Source organism: Cetorhinus maximus, chromosome 18, assembly GCF_964194155.1.
Source record: "Cetorhinus maximus chromosome 18, sCetMax3.hap1.1, whole genome shotgun sequence".
NCBI lineage: Eukaryota > Metazoa > Chordata > Chondrichthyes > Lamniformes > Cetorhinidae > Cetorhinus > Cetorhinus maximus.
The window spans coordinates 52826419-52842914 of record NC_135896.1 but is presented as its reverse complement, the minus strand read 5'-3'; the positions used below and the strand labels follow the sequence as shown (position 1 = coordinate 52842914).

Here is a 16496-nt window from a genome sequence, read left to right as displayed (position 1 = left end):
TACAATAGTCAGTCCCTTCCTCTAAGTCATTAATATAGATTGTAAATAGTTGAGGCACCGGCACTGATCTCTGTAGCACTCCACTAGTTACAATTTTCCCACCTAAAAATGAACCCTTTAGTCTGACTCTGTTTCCTGTTAGATAGCCAGTCTTCTATCCACCCCAACACCATATGCTGTTATCTTCTGCAGTAACCTTTTTATGTGGCACCTTATTGAATGCCTTTTGGAAATCCAAATACACTACATCGACTGGTTCCTATTTATCTACCCTGTTTGTTACATCCTCAAACAACTCTAATAAATTTGTAAACACAATTTTCCTTTCACAAAACCATGTTGACTCTATCTTATTATATTATGACCTGCTACAACCTACTTAATAATGGATTCTTGCATTTCCCAATGACAGATATTAGGCTAACTGGCCTATAGTTCCCTGCTTTCAGTCTCCTTCTTTCTTGAACAGAGGTGTTACACATATGGTTTTCCAATCTGCTGGGATTTATACAGAATCTAGGGAATTTGGAAGATTACAACCAATGCATCCACTTTCTCTACAGCCACTTCCTTTAAGATCCTAGGATGCAGGCCATCAATCCAGGGGACTTGTCAGACTTAAATCCCATTAGTATTCCCATTACTTTTTCTCTGGTGATAGTGATTATTTTAAGTTCCTCCCTCTGTTTTGCTTCTTGATTTTCTGCTATTTTTGAGATGTTTTTTGTGTCTTCTACTGTGAAGACCAATACAAAATACTTGTTCAAAGCCTCTGTCATTTCCTTGTTTCCTATTATTGATTCCCCAGTCTCACCCTCTAAGGGACCAATGCTCACTTTAGCTACTCTTTTCCTTTGTATATACTTGTAGAAGCTTTAGCTCTCTGTTTTTCTATTTATTGTGAGTTTTTTCTCATACTCCAATTTCTCCATCTTTATTATTTCCTTAGTCATCCTTTGTTGGTTTCTAAAGCTTTCCCAATCTCCTGGCCTTCCATTAGTCTTTGCAGCATTGTAGATCTTTTCTTTCAATTCGATACCACCTTTAGTCTTCTTGGTTAACCACAGATGGTGCATTCTTCTGGTACAGTCTTTCTTCCTTAATCTTTGTTGAGAGTTATGAAATATCTCCTTAAATGTCGGCCACTGCATCTCCGTCGTCTTACTGCTTAATCTATCTTTCCAGTACAATTTAGCCAACTCTGTCTTCATACCCTTGTAATTGCCTTTATTTAAAGTTTAAGACACTACTTATGGACCCACATTTCTCACTCTCAAACTGAATGTGAAATTATCCCATGTTTTGATCACTCTTGCTTAGAGGATCCTTTATTATGAGATCCTAAATTAATGGTGTCTCATTACACATTACCAGGTCCTGGTAGGTCCAAGAACATTTTGAAACTGGTCACAAATACACTCTATGAACTCATCCTCCAGGCTACCATTGCCACTTTGATTTGTCCACTTGATGTGCAGATTAAAGTCACCCATGATTAATGCAGTACCTTGCAGATCCCATTATTTATTGTTGTGTGCTCTGTCCTACTATTTAGCTACTGTTAGGGGGCCTACAAACTACTCCCACCAATGACTTCTTCCCTTTGCTATTTCTTATCTCCACCCAAACTGATTCTACAATTTGATCTTCTGAACCAAGATCATTTCTCACTATTGTACTGATCTCATCCTTTATTAGCAGAGTTACCCCACCTCATTTCCTTTTCTTCTGTCCCTCCAAAATGTCAAATACCCTTGAATATTCAGGTCCCAGCCATGTTGCAACAACATCTCTATAATGGCTATTATATCATACCCATTTATTATTATTTGTGCTATCAATTCATCCATCTTGTTATGAATGCTGCATGCATTCAGATAAAGAGCCTTTAATTCTGACCTTATTTGCTGGTGCACACTTGTGTGCTCTGTCCCTTCCTGCCACACTCTGGTTATCATTACCCTCCACATTTCTCCTCACGTGAACCCTATCCCCCACTACTTAGTTTGAAGCCCCCTTTATAGCCCAGTTATGTGGTTCACCAGGACACTGGTCCCAGTGTGGTTCAGGTGAAGACTATCCCTATGGTACAGCTCCCGCTTTCTCTAGTACTGGTGCCAGTGCCCCATGTATCAAAACTCATTTCTCCCACACCAGTCTTTGAGCCACGCATTCAACTCTCTGATCTTATTTACCCTACACCAATTTGCTTGTAGCTCAGGTAATAACCCAGAGATTATTACCCTTGAGGTTCTGATTTTTAATTTAGCCCCTAGCCGCTCATACTCCCTTAATAGAACCTGTTTCTTAGTCGTACCTATACCATTGGCACCCGCGTAGGCCACAATAACTGGATCCTTCCCCTCCCACTCTAAGTTCCTTTCCAGGCCTGAGGAGAAGTCCTTAACTCTGGTACTGGGCAGTCAATACAGCCTTCGGGATTCACACTCATGGCTGTAGAGAATCATATCTATCCCCCCAACTGTACTATAAAGATATTGCACTATATTGTTCAATATCCTAAGTATAAATGCATAAATGTACTGATGGCTTATTTGCCAAAGCCAATAACTGTGCAAATTTTCCATCTGATGGCAACCAGATTGAAGGCACTGGGATTAGCCTTGCTAGCTGAATTTCCGCAGGTATAGGGTATCATCGACAGCACACACATGGCAATCCAAGCAATTCTACAGCAACCAGGAGATTTTATGAACTGCAAGAAATATTCAACCATCAATGCACAGCTGGTGTGAAACCTCATGAAGAAGTTCATGTAGGTTTGCACCAGATTCCCTGGGAACTGTCAGGTTGTATACATAAATTGTCGTTCAGCATCCCAAATCTTTTATTCCAGGGACCAAACCTAATCACCTCATAAGGGACACAGAGGTATTCACTTCAAACTTGGTTAATGACACCTGTGAGGAACCCCACCAATGAGGTATAGGAGCACTCCAACAAGAGCCACATGACTACCAGGTGTGTCATTCAGAAAGCCATTGGAATGTTGAATATGCATTTCAGCTGCCTGGACAGGTCTGGGGTCCCTTCAGTGCTCACCAGTGGCAATGTTCAGATTAATAGCAGTGCACTTAAAATGAAAGCTGAGTGCTGTTGAGGGTTAAGTGGGTCTGACCTGTTGCCCCTCTCCTCAGCCAGTATCTGACATGCTGCCTCATCTCCTGATGTCTGAGTGTGTCTCTGTATAGGCGCAGGTGGATCAGTCTTTGACAGGATCCCTAGGGGTATCAAAACCCAACCGATGTTGGCACTCAAAGTCCGCATGGCCATGGCCATGGTCAGTGTGGACTCATTTGAGAGCCGGGCTTGGAGCTCCATGGAGGTGACTGTTATTTCCAAAGTAGATATTCTCATAATTCCCTGTGCCACAAATTCACTAGCAATCAAGTCAGAATCCTTCGTCTTCTTCACTACTGCATATGTGACATGTCAATCAGTACCTGGTTAAGTTGCAATTTCCTTCTCAATAATGGCCCCAGCTGGGTTCAATATTCATGTCCAGCTGAACAGAGCTTGGAAAACATTACACACCGGTGCAGACTCTCCATGGCTGTCCCTGCCGCCAGTTTTTCCTCCTTCTCGCTTGTGAGGTGTGAATTCCCAGGTGAAAACCAAATTAACTGTCTAAGTGAACCCACCTAAGGGTATCAATCTAAGTTGGTGCATGGCTGTACGTCCTGTGACCCCACCTCCTCAGATGGAATAAGGTCCTCACAGGAATTATTCTCACTGATCTCGTGCAATACTCATCGTACACATGTTGGCCCTGGAACATAAAAATAAATATGATTAGTTGTGGCAAAGTCACAATCACCATGCATAATCTCCTTATTGTTCAAGGGTGACATTTTACCATTGTGTTGGACCATAAACCATTAACGGGATTATTCAGTGAGGATAAGGCCATTCTGCCAATAGGCCATCAGCAAGAGTACAACACTGGGCTCTGACATTATCTGTACGTGAGTATACTTTTATGTACCACCCTGGCTTAACATCGCAAATGCAGATGCACTCGGTCGTCTCCCATTACCAGCCAGTATTGTAAATATTCCCGTTCCACAAGAATTAGTGGTGTACCTGAATTTCTTAGATTCTTCACCTGTGTGCGTGAAACAAATTAGAAATTGGATGAACAGAGATCCATTGTCGAAAGTCAGAGACTGTTTTGCAAGGATGGCCCAACTCGCCTGTATCTGAAGAATTGAGACCATTGCATGTCAGAAACACGGAATTAAGCTGTCAAGATGGAGTCTTGTTATGGTGGTCAAGAATTGTGGTCTCATCACAAGGTAGAGAGCCATTCTTGACAGAGCTCCAGAGTGTGCATCCAGGCAAATCAAACATGAAAATGCTCGCGCGAAGCTATGTCTGGTGGCCAGGCATTGATTGATAGTGACATTGAAAGCATGGGCAGGCACTGTCTCCACTGTCAGCAGCAACAGGAGTTGCCCGTTTCAGCTCCACTGCATCCGTGGAAGTGGCCGGGTTGACCCTGGGTTCGACTACATATCAATTATGTAGGATCATTCCTAGGCACCATGTTCTTGTTAATTGTTGATGCACATTCAAAATGGATGGATGTGTACAAAGTCAAATCGCAAACGTCGAATGCAACTATCAAGCAGCTATGTCACTGTTTCAGCATACATGGCCTACCTGAAACTGCTGTTTTTAATAATGGTACAGCCTTTACCAGCACCGAGTTTCAGAAATTTATGGATCTGAATGGAATCCGCCATATAAAGACAGCTTCTTGGCATCCCTCATCGAACGGTCTAGCCAAGAGGGCTGTAAAAACTTTTAAGTCTGGTATGAAAAAATTATCGGAAGGCACTCTGGAATCTCTATTTTCCTGGTTTCTCTTAAGTTATTGTACAGCACCACATTTGTCTACGGGTTCAACACTGTCGGAGTTATTAATGAAACGTCGTCTGGTTACACATTTACACTTGGTGTTTCTGAATTGAGAGGGGAAGGTAGCACAGAACCAGAGTAATCAGAAATTTAAGCATGACACACACAGTAAAGCTCGCACAGTGTAGGTGACACGGTATACGTGCAAACTTTCTGTAGTGGACCCTGTTGGGCTCCGGAAGCCATTGTTTCAGACACTGGCCCGTTATCTATCCAAGTATAGATGGGAGATAGAATCATCTGTAAGCAGATAGACCAGGGAGACAGTCTAACAATTAACTGATCAACCTGTGATTAACGTTCAACCATCAAGTTCTGAGGTGTGTTACTGACCTAGAACAGACATTCCAGATGTTTCAGAAGAGTTGCTAAATCCTGAACTGCCTAGGTCCGATGATGTGTCTCACAGTGTAGCTCCAGATCCCCGCCGCCATTTTGCGCGGGCGAGCCAATTAAGGCCCACCCAGCGGGGTTCCAGCTCCCATGTTCATCAGGAAAATTAAATCGGCGGCGGGCGTGTTCAGACCGCCAGTTCCAATGGGGAACCGGCAGACTGTATAAAGAGCGGCCAGGCAGCCTCCTTTATGCTGTTTACCGTGGCCAGTCAAAGGGCAGCACAAGAGGTGAGGGCAGAGGAGGAAGAGGGGGGCAGGCTGCAGGATAGGCCAGCGGGCGGCCACTGTGCCCCTCGGTTCTCAGATGCCTGCCTTGCTGTCGTCCTCCAAGAGGTGTCCAACCATTGGGATGTTTTGTTTCCAGAGGATGGGAGGAGGAGGGCCCCCCCACATCACCAGGCAGGCGTGGCAGGAGGTGGCGGTGGCTGTTAGCTCTCATGATGCTGTGCGGCGCACCGGAACCCAGTGCCACAAGCACTACAATGATTTGCTGTGCTCTGGAAGGGTGAGCCTTAGCCTTTGAGGCAGCCTCCCCCACCATGTCTTAGTGTCGTTAGTGCATTGGTCATTTGATGCACGCTGGGTGGGCAAACAGATAGTGACCATGCTTACATCAGCCTTAGTGGTTGAGGAGAAGATGGGTTCTCCCTGCAGCATATGTTGGTGTTAGTCGCATTTGAGTAGTCTGGGGGCAACTTGCAGGGGAGGCAGCTAGACACATACTCAGAACTCGAACACATGTCTTATTGATGGTGATGAGATGGCGGAAGGGGAGCCTCAAGGTATCGTGGCCAAGAGCCATCTGCTGGCCTCGGTGCCACACCTAGTGGCGCCTCCTTGCCATGGGCGCTAAGACCCGTGTGTTATTCAAAGTGATGGACGCCGAATGTGTCCAAGGTGTCCATTGGGGGAGGGAATTGGGACCAGCCATACTATCTTCTGGGGACTGATCACCAGTAGTGTGGACAGGGGCCGCTGGAGGCCTCAGATGGGCCACTGTGGTTGGGGTGCGGCGTGCATGTGCAGAGTACATGAGCGATCAGCCCCAATAAATCCTCTTCTATGTTCTGCAGGCAAAAACGGAGAGCAATATGAGGGAGCGGCAGCGGACTGGTGGTGGGCACACCATGCTGCAGCACCTCACCACGTATAAGGAGCAGGCCATGGAGCTGGGGAGGAGGCAGGCGGCCAGGTCGGCAGGTGTTGGCGAGGCTGGGGTGCAGCAACCAGGTATTTGAGGGCCACAGTCCCATCCACTCTGTCTCACCACCATCCAAAGCACTGATGGTTGCTGCAATTGTTAATGCTGCAACACTGCTCATTCACAGTCTGATACAGTCAGACATGTGGGTCATCCACAAATGTCCCTGGGCCCCTTGAGGATGTGCGTCTCCACAACCTTCCAAAGTCACCTTATCCCATTTGTGACCACTATCCCCATGGCCTAACATGCCATGGCATCGCTGCTGCACATCCAAAGACTTATTGCATCTTAGGAGGGTTTGTACCTCCACCACCCTTTCAGCCAGTGCATCCCACAATACTCTGTCCAAAAGGTCCTCAGCACCTCACCTGTCAACCTCATGGCACTCAACTTAAATAAATGCCATCACGTTAGTCATCCCTGCACCAAGGGGAAATGTTGCCTTCTGTTCACCCGTTCTATGCCCCTCATAACGATATGAAGGTCAATAATGTGACCTGTCAATCTCCTGTGCTCCATGGCAAATGTCGCAAGTGTTTGCAATGTTTCCTCATCACTCCAGCTCTCCAGGCCAGCATGCATCCAGGTCAGGAACCTCTGCACTCTCCCCACTCCAATACCATCCCTCCCATGAAGCGCAGGTCACAACTGAATGCAGAGGTGTAGGCCTCGACAGCGTTTTCTGCACTTGCAACATGACCTCCCTTTTCCTACATTCTATTCCTCGGCTAATAAAGGCAAGTCTGGCTTTTACCTTGTTAAACGCCTTATGTTCCTGTTCTGCTACCTTAATGGGACTGCCCAGCAACGTCCCTGTAATCGTCGTGACTTCCCACGGTCCTACCATTACTCATGTATTCCCGTACCTTGCTTGTCTTGCCCAAGTGCTTAACCGAACACTTATCCACATAACATTACATGTGGCATTCATTAGGCCATCTGACCAGCCTGTCTGTATGCGCGTGTAATGTTTGGGCCTCCTCTTGACTATTTACCACCCCACCAATGTTCGTCTCCTTAGGTTCTTGAAGGGTGAGTGACTTTTGCGGCTGGGTGGTGAAAGGGATGAAAGGTGTTACTGACTGAACGCTAACTGATGCACTGTCCTTGTTGTTAATTTCAGCATCACCACCGCATGGCCGCCACCAACACGTCCAGAGCACCCCTTCCACACCTGAGGGCCAAGACTTGCAACTTGCATCACATCCTTTCAGCGAGCCAGGCACCTGCCCAGCGACAAACACATCGGTGGGGATTATGATGTCGTCTAGTGTCCCGGGGCACAGTGGAGAGGGCACTTCACAATCGCTGGAGGAAATGGCACGGACAGAGAGTGCCGATGGCGCCATCAGCCAGAGGACTACAGGGGACCAGGCACATGCTGAGTCGGGCACTGATGATGTACCTATGGAGATGTCAGCCATGCAGCAGCTGCAGGACAAGCGGCCGGGTGCACGGGAGCATCTGGCAGGGTTGCATGAGGGTGTGCTTCACTTGGTCTCTGTGGTGGAGGAATTCAGGCAGAGTGTCAGTGATGGCATAAACCTCAGGACAGAGCTTCAGGCTTCCTCCACTGAGAGATTGGCGACTCTCATAGACAGGGGCTTCAATCGGATTGAGAGTCTTCTGATTGGGTTACGCTCTGACCTGCAAGCCCTCACAGCGCTAATGGCCACAGGTGGTCATTCACAATGTGGGAGATGTTCTAGGCACCAAGTGTCACAGCTCGGTGCCCGTCCATCTGTGGTGAGCAGGGAGGTCCAATATCACCTCACGTCGGCATAGCAGCTGCCTGTCGTCGCTGTGAGCTCCTCTCAGGGCACTCCGGATGAGGGCAGCAGCTCCTCCGCCCCTCTGCCAGTGACCGTTGCATCCATTGAAGCTGCGACAACTGGAGAGGTGCCAGTTCTGGAACTGGCCACTCCCTCCCAGGTGGGGCTATCACAGGCTTCACAGGCCAGAGGACGGCCGCCAAGGTCATCGAGGCTAACAGGACAGCAGAATCAGCAGGCAGTCTCACAAGCCACTCCAAGCGATGGGGCGGCACCTAGACGTAGCACCCGGAAACGTAAGCATAAGGCACGTTAGGCACTCAACAGGTTTGTCACTGGTAATTTTGTGTTGGCCCTAGATTAGGGGATGTATCATTATGTACATCTGAGCGATGTTTGTGGTTTATTTTGGTGGGAATAAAGTCCACTTTTCTGACCATGGCTGAGGGTAATTCCTTTGTGCTGCATTTGTATGTTTCACAGACATCTCATGAGTGTTTGAGTGGACATTGATGTTTCTGTACTAAGCCCTTAGTTACAGCTGATGAGGTGGAAGATGTAGCACCTAAGTGCCACGTGTGGAAGCGCCAGGCAATGCTGGTCCTGCTGATCCATGTGTGTGGAGCTAGCTGAAGGTTTGTTGGATTAAATTGTCCCGGGTGTCCCTGCCTCTTTGGTGTAGTAGCGGGTCGGCGTGCTGCCCCTCATCATTGCCCTGTGCTTTCCCATCCTCTGAGCCACTGCTGGATTCATCATGTGCAGCCTCATCCACTGCGTCAAGGTCTTCATCATCAACTGCATCCCCCCTTTCCAGTGCAAGATTGTGCAGAGCGCAGCATGCTACCACTATTAGAGAGACAGGATCTGGGGGGTACTGGAGTGCACCTCCTGAGCGGTCCAGGCAACGGAAGCGCATCTTGAGAAGACCGATGGTTCTCTCCACTACAGCCCTTGTGGTACCGTGGCTCCTATTGTAGCGCTGCTCAGCTTCTGTTCTTGGATGGCGGAGAGGCGTCATGAGCCACCTTCTGAGGGGATAGCCCTTGTCACCCACCAGCCAACCATCCAGCCGAGCTGGAGCAGTGAAGAGCATCAGCACCTGGGAGTGTCTGAGGATGTAGGCGTCGTGGGAGCTGCCAGGGTACCTTGCACAGACTTGTAGAATCAGCATCCTGTGATCACACACTATCTGCACGTTCATGGAGTGGAATCCCTTCGTTTTGACGAAGGCACCGGGCTCACCTGCTGGCGCCTTGATGGCCACATGTGTACAGTCTATAGCACCCTGGACACGGGGGAAGCCAGCAATGGCCACAAAGCCTCTGGCTCACTGTGTCTGACTTGCCTGATCCCAGCGGAAGTGGATGAAGGTTAATGCCTGTCTGTAACCTGCTTGACACAAGTGTGGACAGTTAATTGGGAGACACCGCAAAGATCACCCACCGAGCCTTGGAAGGAGCCAGATGCAAAGAAGTAGAGGGCAACTGTGACCTTCAGAGCCACTGGCATAGGGTGTTCACCCACACAGTTAGGGGAGATCTCAGGGCCAATCATCTGACAGATATAATCCACTGTCTCCCTTGACAGACGGAGCCTCCTTCAGCACTGCACCTCAGTCATATTGAGGTAGCTGCTTCACCACCTGTATACCCTGGCAGCAGGATAGTGGCATCTTCTGCGGCCCCTTCCACCTTGGATAACCTCTTGGCCCTGCGCCGCTTGTGCCTGCGCCTGGCCTCCCAAAGGTGGCTCCCCTGGAGGCTAATTGTCCAATCCTGGCCTCCTCCTTATTCTATCCCTCTCTTCCTCCTCAGGGGAGCTGCCTCTACTGGAGAGGTCAGAACCCATACCCCCAGGCTAAATGGAGGCCTCTAGAAAGCTGCAGGCCCAAGAAAGATTACTGTCTGCAGAGTGCTGAGCTGAAGCTTCAAAGTACAGAGAAAGCTATTGGAAATCAATGTGAACTGCTAATAATCACACAGGTAAGTTTAAAACACTTTCTGCATTAAATACTTCAGAAAAAACATGAACAACCCCTCTGAGCCCACATATCCTGCCTGTGAATGAGGTTTGTTAAAAAATCAGTTACCCGCCTGCCCATTGGGCCCATGCGCCGAGGCGAAGATCACACGGGGTCCTCAAAATCGGCTTCAATTGCCGAGTTAAGGGCCTTAACAAGGCCTTTAATTAATGGCAGGCACGCGTCGTGCTTCATAGCGCCCGCCCACCTAAATATCGCAATGCCGCGTGCTGACGTCGGGACGTTCGCGCAACATTTTAAGTGCTGACGTGTGGGCTCCACTACCCGCAAGTCAGCCAGAAAATTCTGCCCATAGTCTTTAAATCGTGCAGGTCTCTAAACGGTGCGCATGCACATTGACATTGGCTGTTCATCTGGGTGGAAATCCCCCTTTTTCCAATAATTTATATTTTTTTAACAAATATATTTTTCTTTTCCCACCTATTTTTAAATCTATTTCGATCTATTGTTTTATCTCCACCTTTTAGCCCATTTCGATCCCTTCCCCCCCCCACCTCCACCAGGGCCATCTGCCACTAGATTGTCCTGCTTGCTACCCTTAATGTCCCCATTAGCACATTCCTTAGATAATATCACCACCGTCAACACCCCTTTGTCCTTTTTTCCAAGACATCTTTGGCAATCTCTTCTTTGCCTTCACCTATCACTGGCCCCCTGTCCAACTCTACCTGTCCCACCCCCTCTACCAGCTTATATTTCACCTCATTTCTCTGTTTCTCTAGTTCTGATGAAGGGTCATACGGACTTGGAACGTCAACTGTATTCTCTCCGGAGATGCTGTCAGGCTTGCTGAGTTTTTCCAGGTATTTTTGTTTTTGTTCTAGATTTCCAGCATCCACAGTGTTTTGCTTTTAACACTAGAGGGAGCACTTCCTGCACATGTGCAGATGCAGTTTCAGTCTCAGTGTGTCAAGGGTCTGTGGGCCAAATCGTCTGCTCCGGAGGATTAATTTGGTGGCAGGCGATGAAGTGGAACTGATTTGCATTCGGGAGGGGGCAGGACATCTGACCATGCGTGATCTTGCGCTAAACACTGAAAGGGAATGTCCCAGAGAAGAAAACAATGTGCAACCCCGTAGTTCAACAAAGCCTCCCTGCATACTCTCCTCCAGGTCAACCAGGAAAGGCGGGAGGTCCTGTTTCCTTGGGATGGCAGCAGGAATCCCTCCCATCTGACCATGGCAGCCTGGACAGAGGTCACTGCACCTGTGGGGTCCAGTGCTGACGCCCAGCATTGTTGGAAGAGGATGAACAGTCTACTGTGCTCTGCCAGGGCAAGTGCAGAGCCTACTTGCTGCAAACTGACACCCTCATAACGGATTCAGGCACTCTGAGTGCCTGGGTGGACAGGGATGTCACACAGGATGTTGGGTTGCAGCACTCACAAGCAGATGGGACTTCGGCACTGAACGTGTGCCAGCCACATCACGGCTTGACAGCTGCCAAAGGCATGCATGCTACTGAACTGCTCATACAACCATTGGCATGGCAATCAATCCTTCCATCTTCCTGCAGCAGAAGAACATCCACAAGAAGTGTGAGCACTCCCAGGCCGGAGGCAAATTCTGGACATCAGGCTCCTCACCCTTTTCAAGGACCAGCTGCCAAGATAGCCGGAGAGGAGCAGGACCGTGCCTGTTGTGAGGGCGAGATAGAGCTCCTCCAGGAAGCCAGTGAGGACACTTCCAGTTTGCAGTTGTCAGCTGTGCCCACTGAGTGAGACATTTATTTAATTAAGAAGCCTGTTCAGTCAATTACTAAATCTTTCTTTTCTCCATTCCAGGTACCAGGAAAAAGTGGGCGAGGACAGGAACCTGGACCGGCCACAGCCCCAGCCTCACCTCTGAGGAGGATGTCTCAGAAGCCTCAGAGGATGCACCATCACGGTGGTCACATGCACCCTCCACCAACACAGGTATAGTCACCTCGGTGGGTACACGATCTAAAGTAGGTTCGGGGTCACGATTTGGTGAGCACATCACTGACACGGGTCCACAGAAGGTGGAGCTAGTGACAGCCCAGGTCTCTGACACTTGGAGGACTGCTGGAGACCAGGCCCCTGCTGAGCCTCATGCAGATGACTTGGCCCTAACAGACGTGTTGGAGCTGATAAGACAGGCAGGGGAACATCAGGCAGAGTTGCCAGAGGTCATGCGCAGATGGGACCAAAGGCTGGAGAAGTCCATCCACATTTGCTGTTGTGGTTCTGGCATGTGCGCACTTGGCTGCCTCCATGGAAAGGGTGGTGGCCGTCTTGGAGACCAAGTTCATGAGAACGCACAGTGGCTGCATGATATGCACTCGGACCTGCACTCCATTCTAGGCATTGGTCCAGTGCAGGAGTGACTAGACAAAATGGGTACAGGGCATCTCAAACTCCCTCCAAGTGCCCCTTCTCCTCAACAAGTCAGGGAGGTGCCATTGGGCACCCAGAGAGAGGAGGAATGCCAGCCAGGCACCCCACGGGCTTCAGCCCAGGGAACCCCAAGGGTGTCCTGCTACTCCACCTCCTCTCTGCCAGTGACCCTATCACCTCCAGCAGGTCAGGCCGAGGAGGATCACCTGCACCTGAGCAGGAGACCCTTAGCCGGCTAGGGCCCTCTAGGCCTCGGGCCACCAGAGGACGGCCGCCAAAGTCCTCACAGCAACAGAGCATAGCAGTCAGCAGGCTGCTTTGACTTCAGCTGCAGATGTCAGGTCTGAACCTAGATGTAAGCAATGAAAGATTAAGAAGCATTGAAAGTACACAGGTGGCACGGGTGCACAACCATTGTATCTCATTTTGGCACTTGTAAATATATGTTCATTTGCATTGTTTGGAAGTCTTCTGGATTCTATCTTGTTGCTGGTTGCTTCAATAGTCATGGGAATTTTAGGGTCTGGAATTTAGGCCCCCATCAGAGTCCAATCATGAACTCCTATAGATTCACCTCCCACATTACCAACATTGTGGTCACTGAATAATCCCATATGTGCATGATGAAACACTCACCATTATTTGTGAGTGTGCTGTGTGGCCAAGCATCATGCGAGCCATTGCTTACAGCTCACCATGTTCTGAACCCTGAAAATATGTTTAGTGAGGCCATTGAAGCTTCTGCAGCTGTTGCCCTGATGTGCGATGTGGGTGGATGTCACGAGTGCTCGAGGTGAGATAAATCTGCTGTGAGTAGCAAGGAACACTTTGGATGCAGTTTCAGGGCTGAGAGGGTGAAGATCTGCACTGTCTTCTTAACAGTAAAACACCAGAAGCTGCCCCACATGTCTGGATGAAACTGTGGTGGGCACATCCAACCACCTTCATTGCTGCTTTGTAATTTTGAGATAACATGCAGGTGAAGGCAGCAAGTACGGAGGCAATGGACACATTAGCCTTGACTACAAGAGGGATTTGAATGTAGGATTTAAGAGGTGTGTGTGTGCAGTTGCTGAAGCCTTTGTCAGACCTCACGTTGAGATTTGTTTGGCCTGCTCATCTCCTTATAAAGGGTGGCAGTGGACCTGCCACACAGGGTTTGCAACCGAAGAGCATCGGACATTATTGAAGGACCGGGGTTTTAGTGCATGAGATGAGAGAGAGTAGAATGGGCCTGTGTGCTGGACCATGCTGAGGACTGAGAGGTTATCCATGTGAAGCTTCAGCAACTCTAACAGACCTCTGCAGTGTCCATGCAGGAAAGAGGTTTACCTTGGCTGGGGTGTCCACAATGACGGATCGTAGTCTCTCACTAATGCTAAGGCCATTTAGAACGGTAACTTGCAGGAGACTCTGCAACTGGAGGATTCAGAGTCGTAGCATTTCAGGAACCCATAATACAGGCGAAGCACTCTCAGTGAGTGGACTCCAGAGCTATTTCGAAACCTCGCGGCATGATATAGATGTCAAGAGAGAGGGTTTAGTATGGCGTTGGGGTGCAGCAACATGATCTTCCCTCATCAATATGCATGGAGGAGCGACCTTGAGGGGCTAAATGGTGATCTTCTGCCGCTCCTCCCTGTGGACCCATATACCTGGTTCTGTCTGAAAGAGCTCAAGAGCTCTCTGCCAGGTCTTTCCCGCTTTGGGTGCAGGTGTGAGGCAGGTATGAGTGCATCCCTGCTGAGGTTAAATTTGAATTTGTTTCCAAGTTGCCATGCACACGGACTGTGAGGGCATGGGTGAAATCACACTTCTACTTACAGGTGCCTGAGGTTGTGGGGGAACAGAGTGTGCTGTGCAAGTTTGATGTGCACATTTAGTGCCTGGGCTCTGCATATTAGCACAGGTTGGCACATGGATAAAACCACCAGCAGGCCAGACAGTAATTAGTGCAATTTAATTCAGCTATCATAAATTGAGGTACATTGGAAAAAAGTATAATGTCTGTAACCAGAAAGGAGCTGGGGCGTTCCAGCTAACAGAAGATAGAAAACCAAAAAGTTAAAGAAATATGTCAGCAGTTTACTCTGCCTGGAATCTGGCAGCTATCAATTGGCATGGGCTTGCCTGCCAATGTCGTAGCTCTGCTATGGCCTCTGCATATGGCTCAGCAACATCCTGGCCCTCGTCAGCTCCATCCTCTTCAACATCCTGATCGTCAGAGGAGACATCTCCCTCCTCCATGTCTCCCTCAGCCAAGTTACCCCCCCAGTAACACGGGTTGTGCAGGATGCAGTAGGCGGCGATGATTGGTGACATTCTCTGTGGGGAGTATTGGAAAACCTTGCCTGAGCGGTCCAAACATCTGAACTTCATCTTTAGGGGGCCTATCATCTGCTCAATCACAGACTGATGGCGGCATGTGCAGCAATGTAGCTCACCTCAGCAGCACTCTGTGGACGGCAAACTGGCGTCATCATCCAGCTCTTCTGGGGATATCCCTTGTCCCTAAGGAGCCAGTCCTGCAATCACCGAGGTTGTTCAAAAACCTGTGGTGTCTGGGAGTGTGTCAGAATGTAGATGTCATGAGAGCTCACTGGGAACTGAGCATACACATTGAGGATTTGCCTTCTGTGACCACATATGAGCAGCACATTCAACGAGTGCAATCTTTTTCTTTCGATGTATGTGACTGGTTATTGCCAGGGAGCTCTCAAGGCTACATGTGAGCAGTCAATTGTGCCCTACACCTGCGGGAAACCTGCGATTGCTGCAAATCCCAATGCTCTTGCAGCCTTTTGGGATACAGGTGGAAATGGAGAAATTGGTGCACTCTCTTGAACAATGGCATCCGTCACTTCCCGTATGCACTTATGTGTCACTGACTAGGAGATGCCCCACAGGTCCCTGGTGGAGCACTGGAAGGAGCCACTGGCAAAGAAATTTAAGGTGGCGGTGACCTTCAATGCCACCAGCATAGGATTACCTCCAAGTCCTTACGGACGCAGCTCATCATGGAGAAGCTGGCAGATGTGAGCAACCACGTCCTGGGACATTCTAAGGTGCCTTCAGCATTGCCTTTCACTCATTTGTAGATAACTGCACTGCCTGTGATACACCCATGGTCAGACCAATGCTGGCCGTTGCAGTGGACTCTGTTCACCAACATCTTGACTTTCTTGAGGCCCTGCTGCCTCTTGCTGCTCAGGCCAATGCTCCTCCTGGCCCTGTGCCAACCAGTGACTGGCCCTCCTTCTCATCTGGATGAGAGCCTGTAGACGTAAGGATTGCCTAGAGTCTGCATCATGGATGCCTCAGTGGATCTGTGAATGCATTGATGTAATAAATTTAGTGAGCATATACGTTAGAGGTTTCCCTCCATCTCCATGCCAGAAAGCCAGTTCTAAGCCCTTTGCCTGACCTCTGCCCAGACTTAGGATCCCCAGCCTACCCCTTACAGGGGAAGGGCATCCTCCCCTTTATACATGACTGCGCATGAAGACATTGTTCTTTGACTGGGGTGATGAGAGTCATGTGTGACAACCCTCCCTCAGACACTTTTCAGCTGCCTTCTATCCTCGAGACTCCACAGAGAGACCATTGCCTTGGCATCATTGAAAGACTAAACACATCAGCCCTTGTCAGGTGTGACCAATCACCCAGGGGGATGGAGGTTTGGAGCCGGGAGTTTGCTGCCGACCACCAGCCATGCCCCTTGGAGGCATCCACCTCCCTCCCTCCCTTCATCCCTGCTTCGGACTGCAGCAGATGGTAAATGGCACAG

The 16496-nt window shown here is 49.0% G+C and overlaps 1 protein-coding gene across 1 annotated transcript in view; it reads left to right on the top strand.

Annotated features, from left to right (window-relative positions):
• Nucleotides 1-12206: 12206 nt before the first annotated feature.
• The window catches only part of LOC144693179 (potassium channel subfamily K member 16-like), a 36085-nt gene continuing 31795 nt past the window's right edge, over nt 12207-16496 (top strand). The window contains exon 1 of the mRNA XM_078562722.1: nt 12207-12268. Within this exon, the coding sequence (XP_078418848.1) occupies nt 12227-12268 (42 nt within the window). The 5' untranslated portion in view covers nt 12207-12226. The remainder of the gene's footprint in view (nt 12269-16496) is intronic.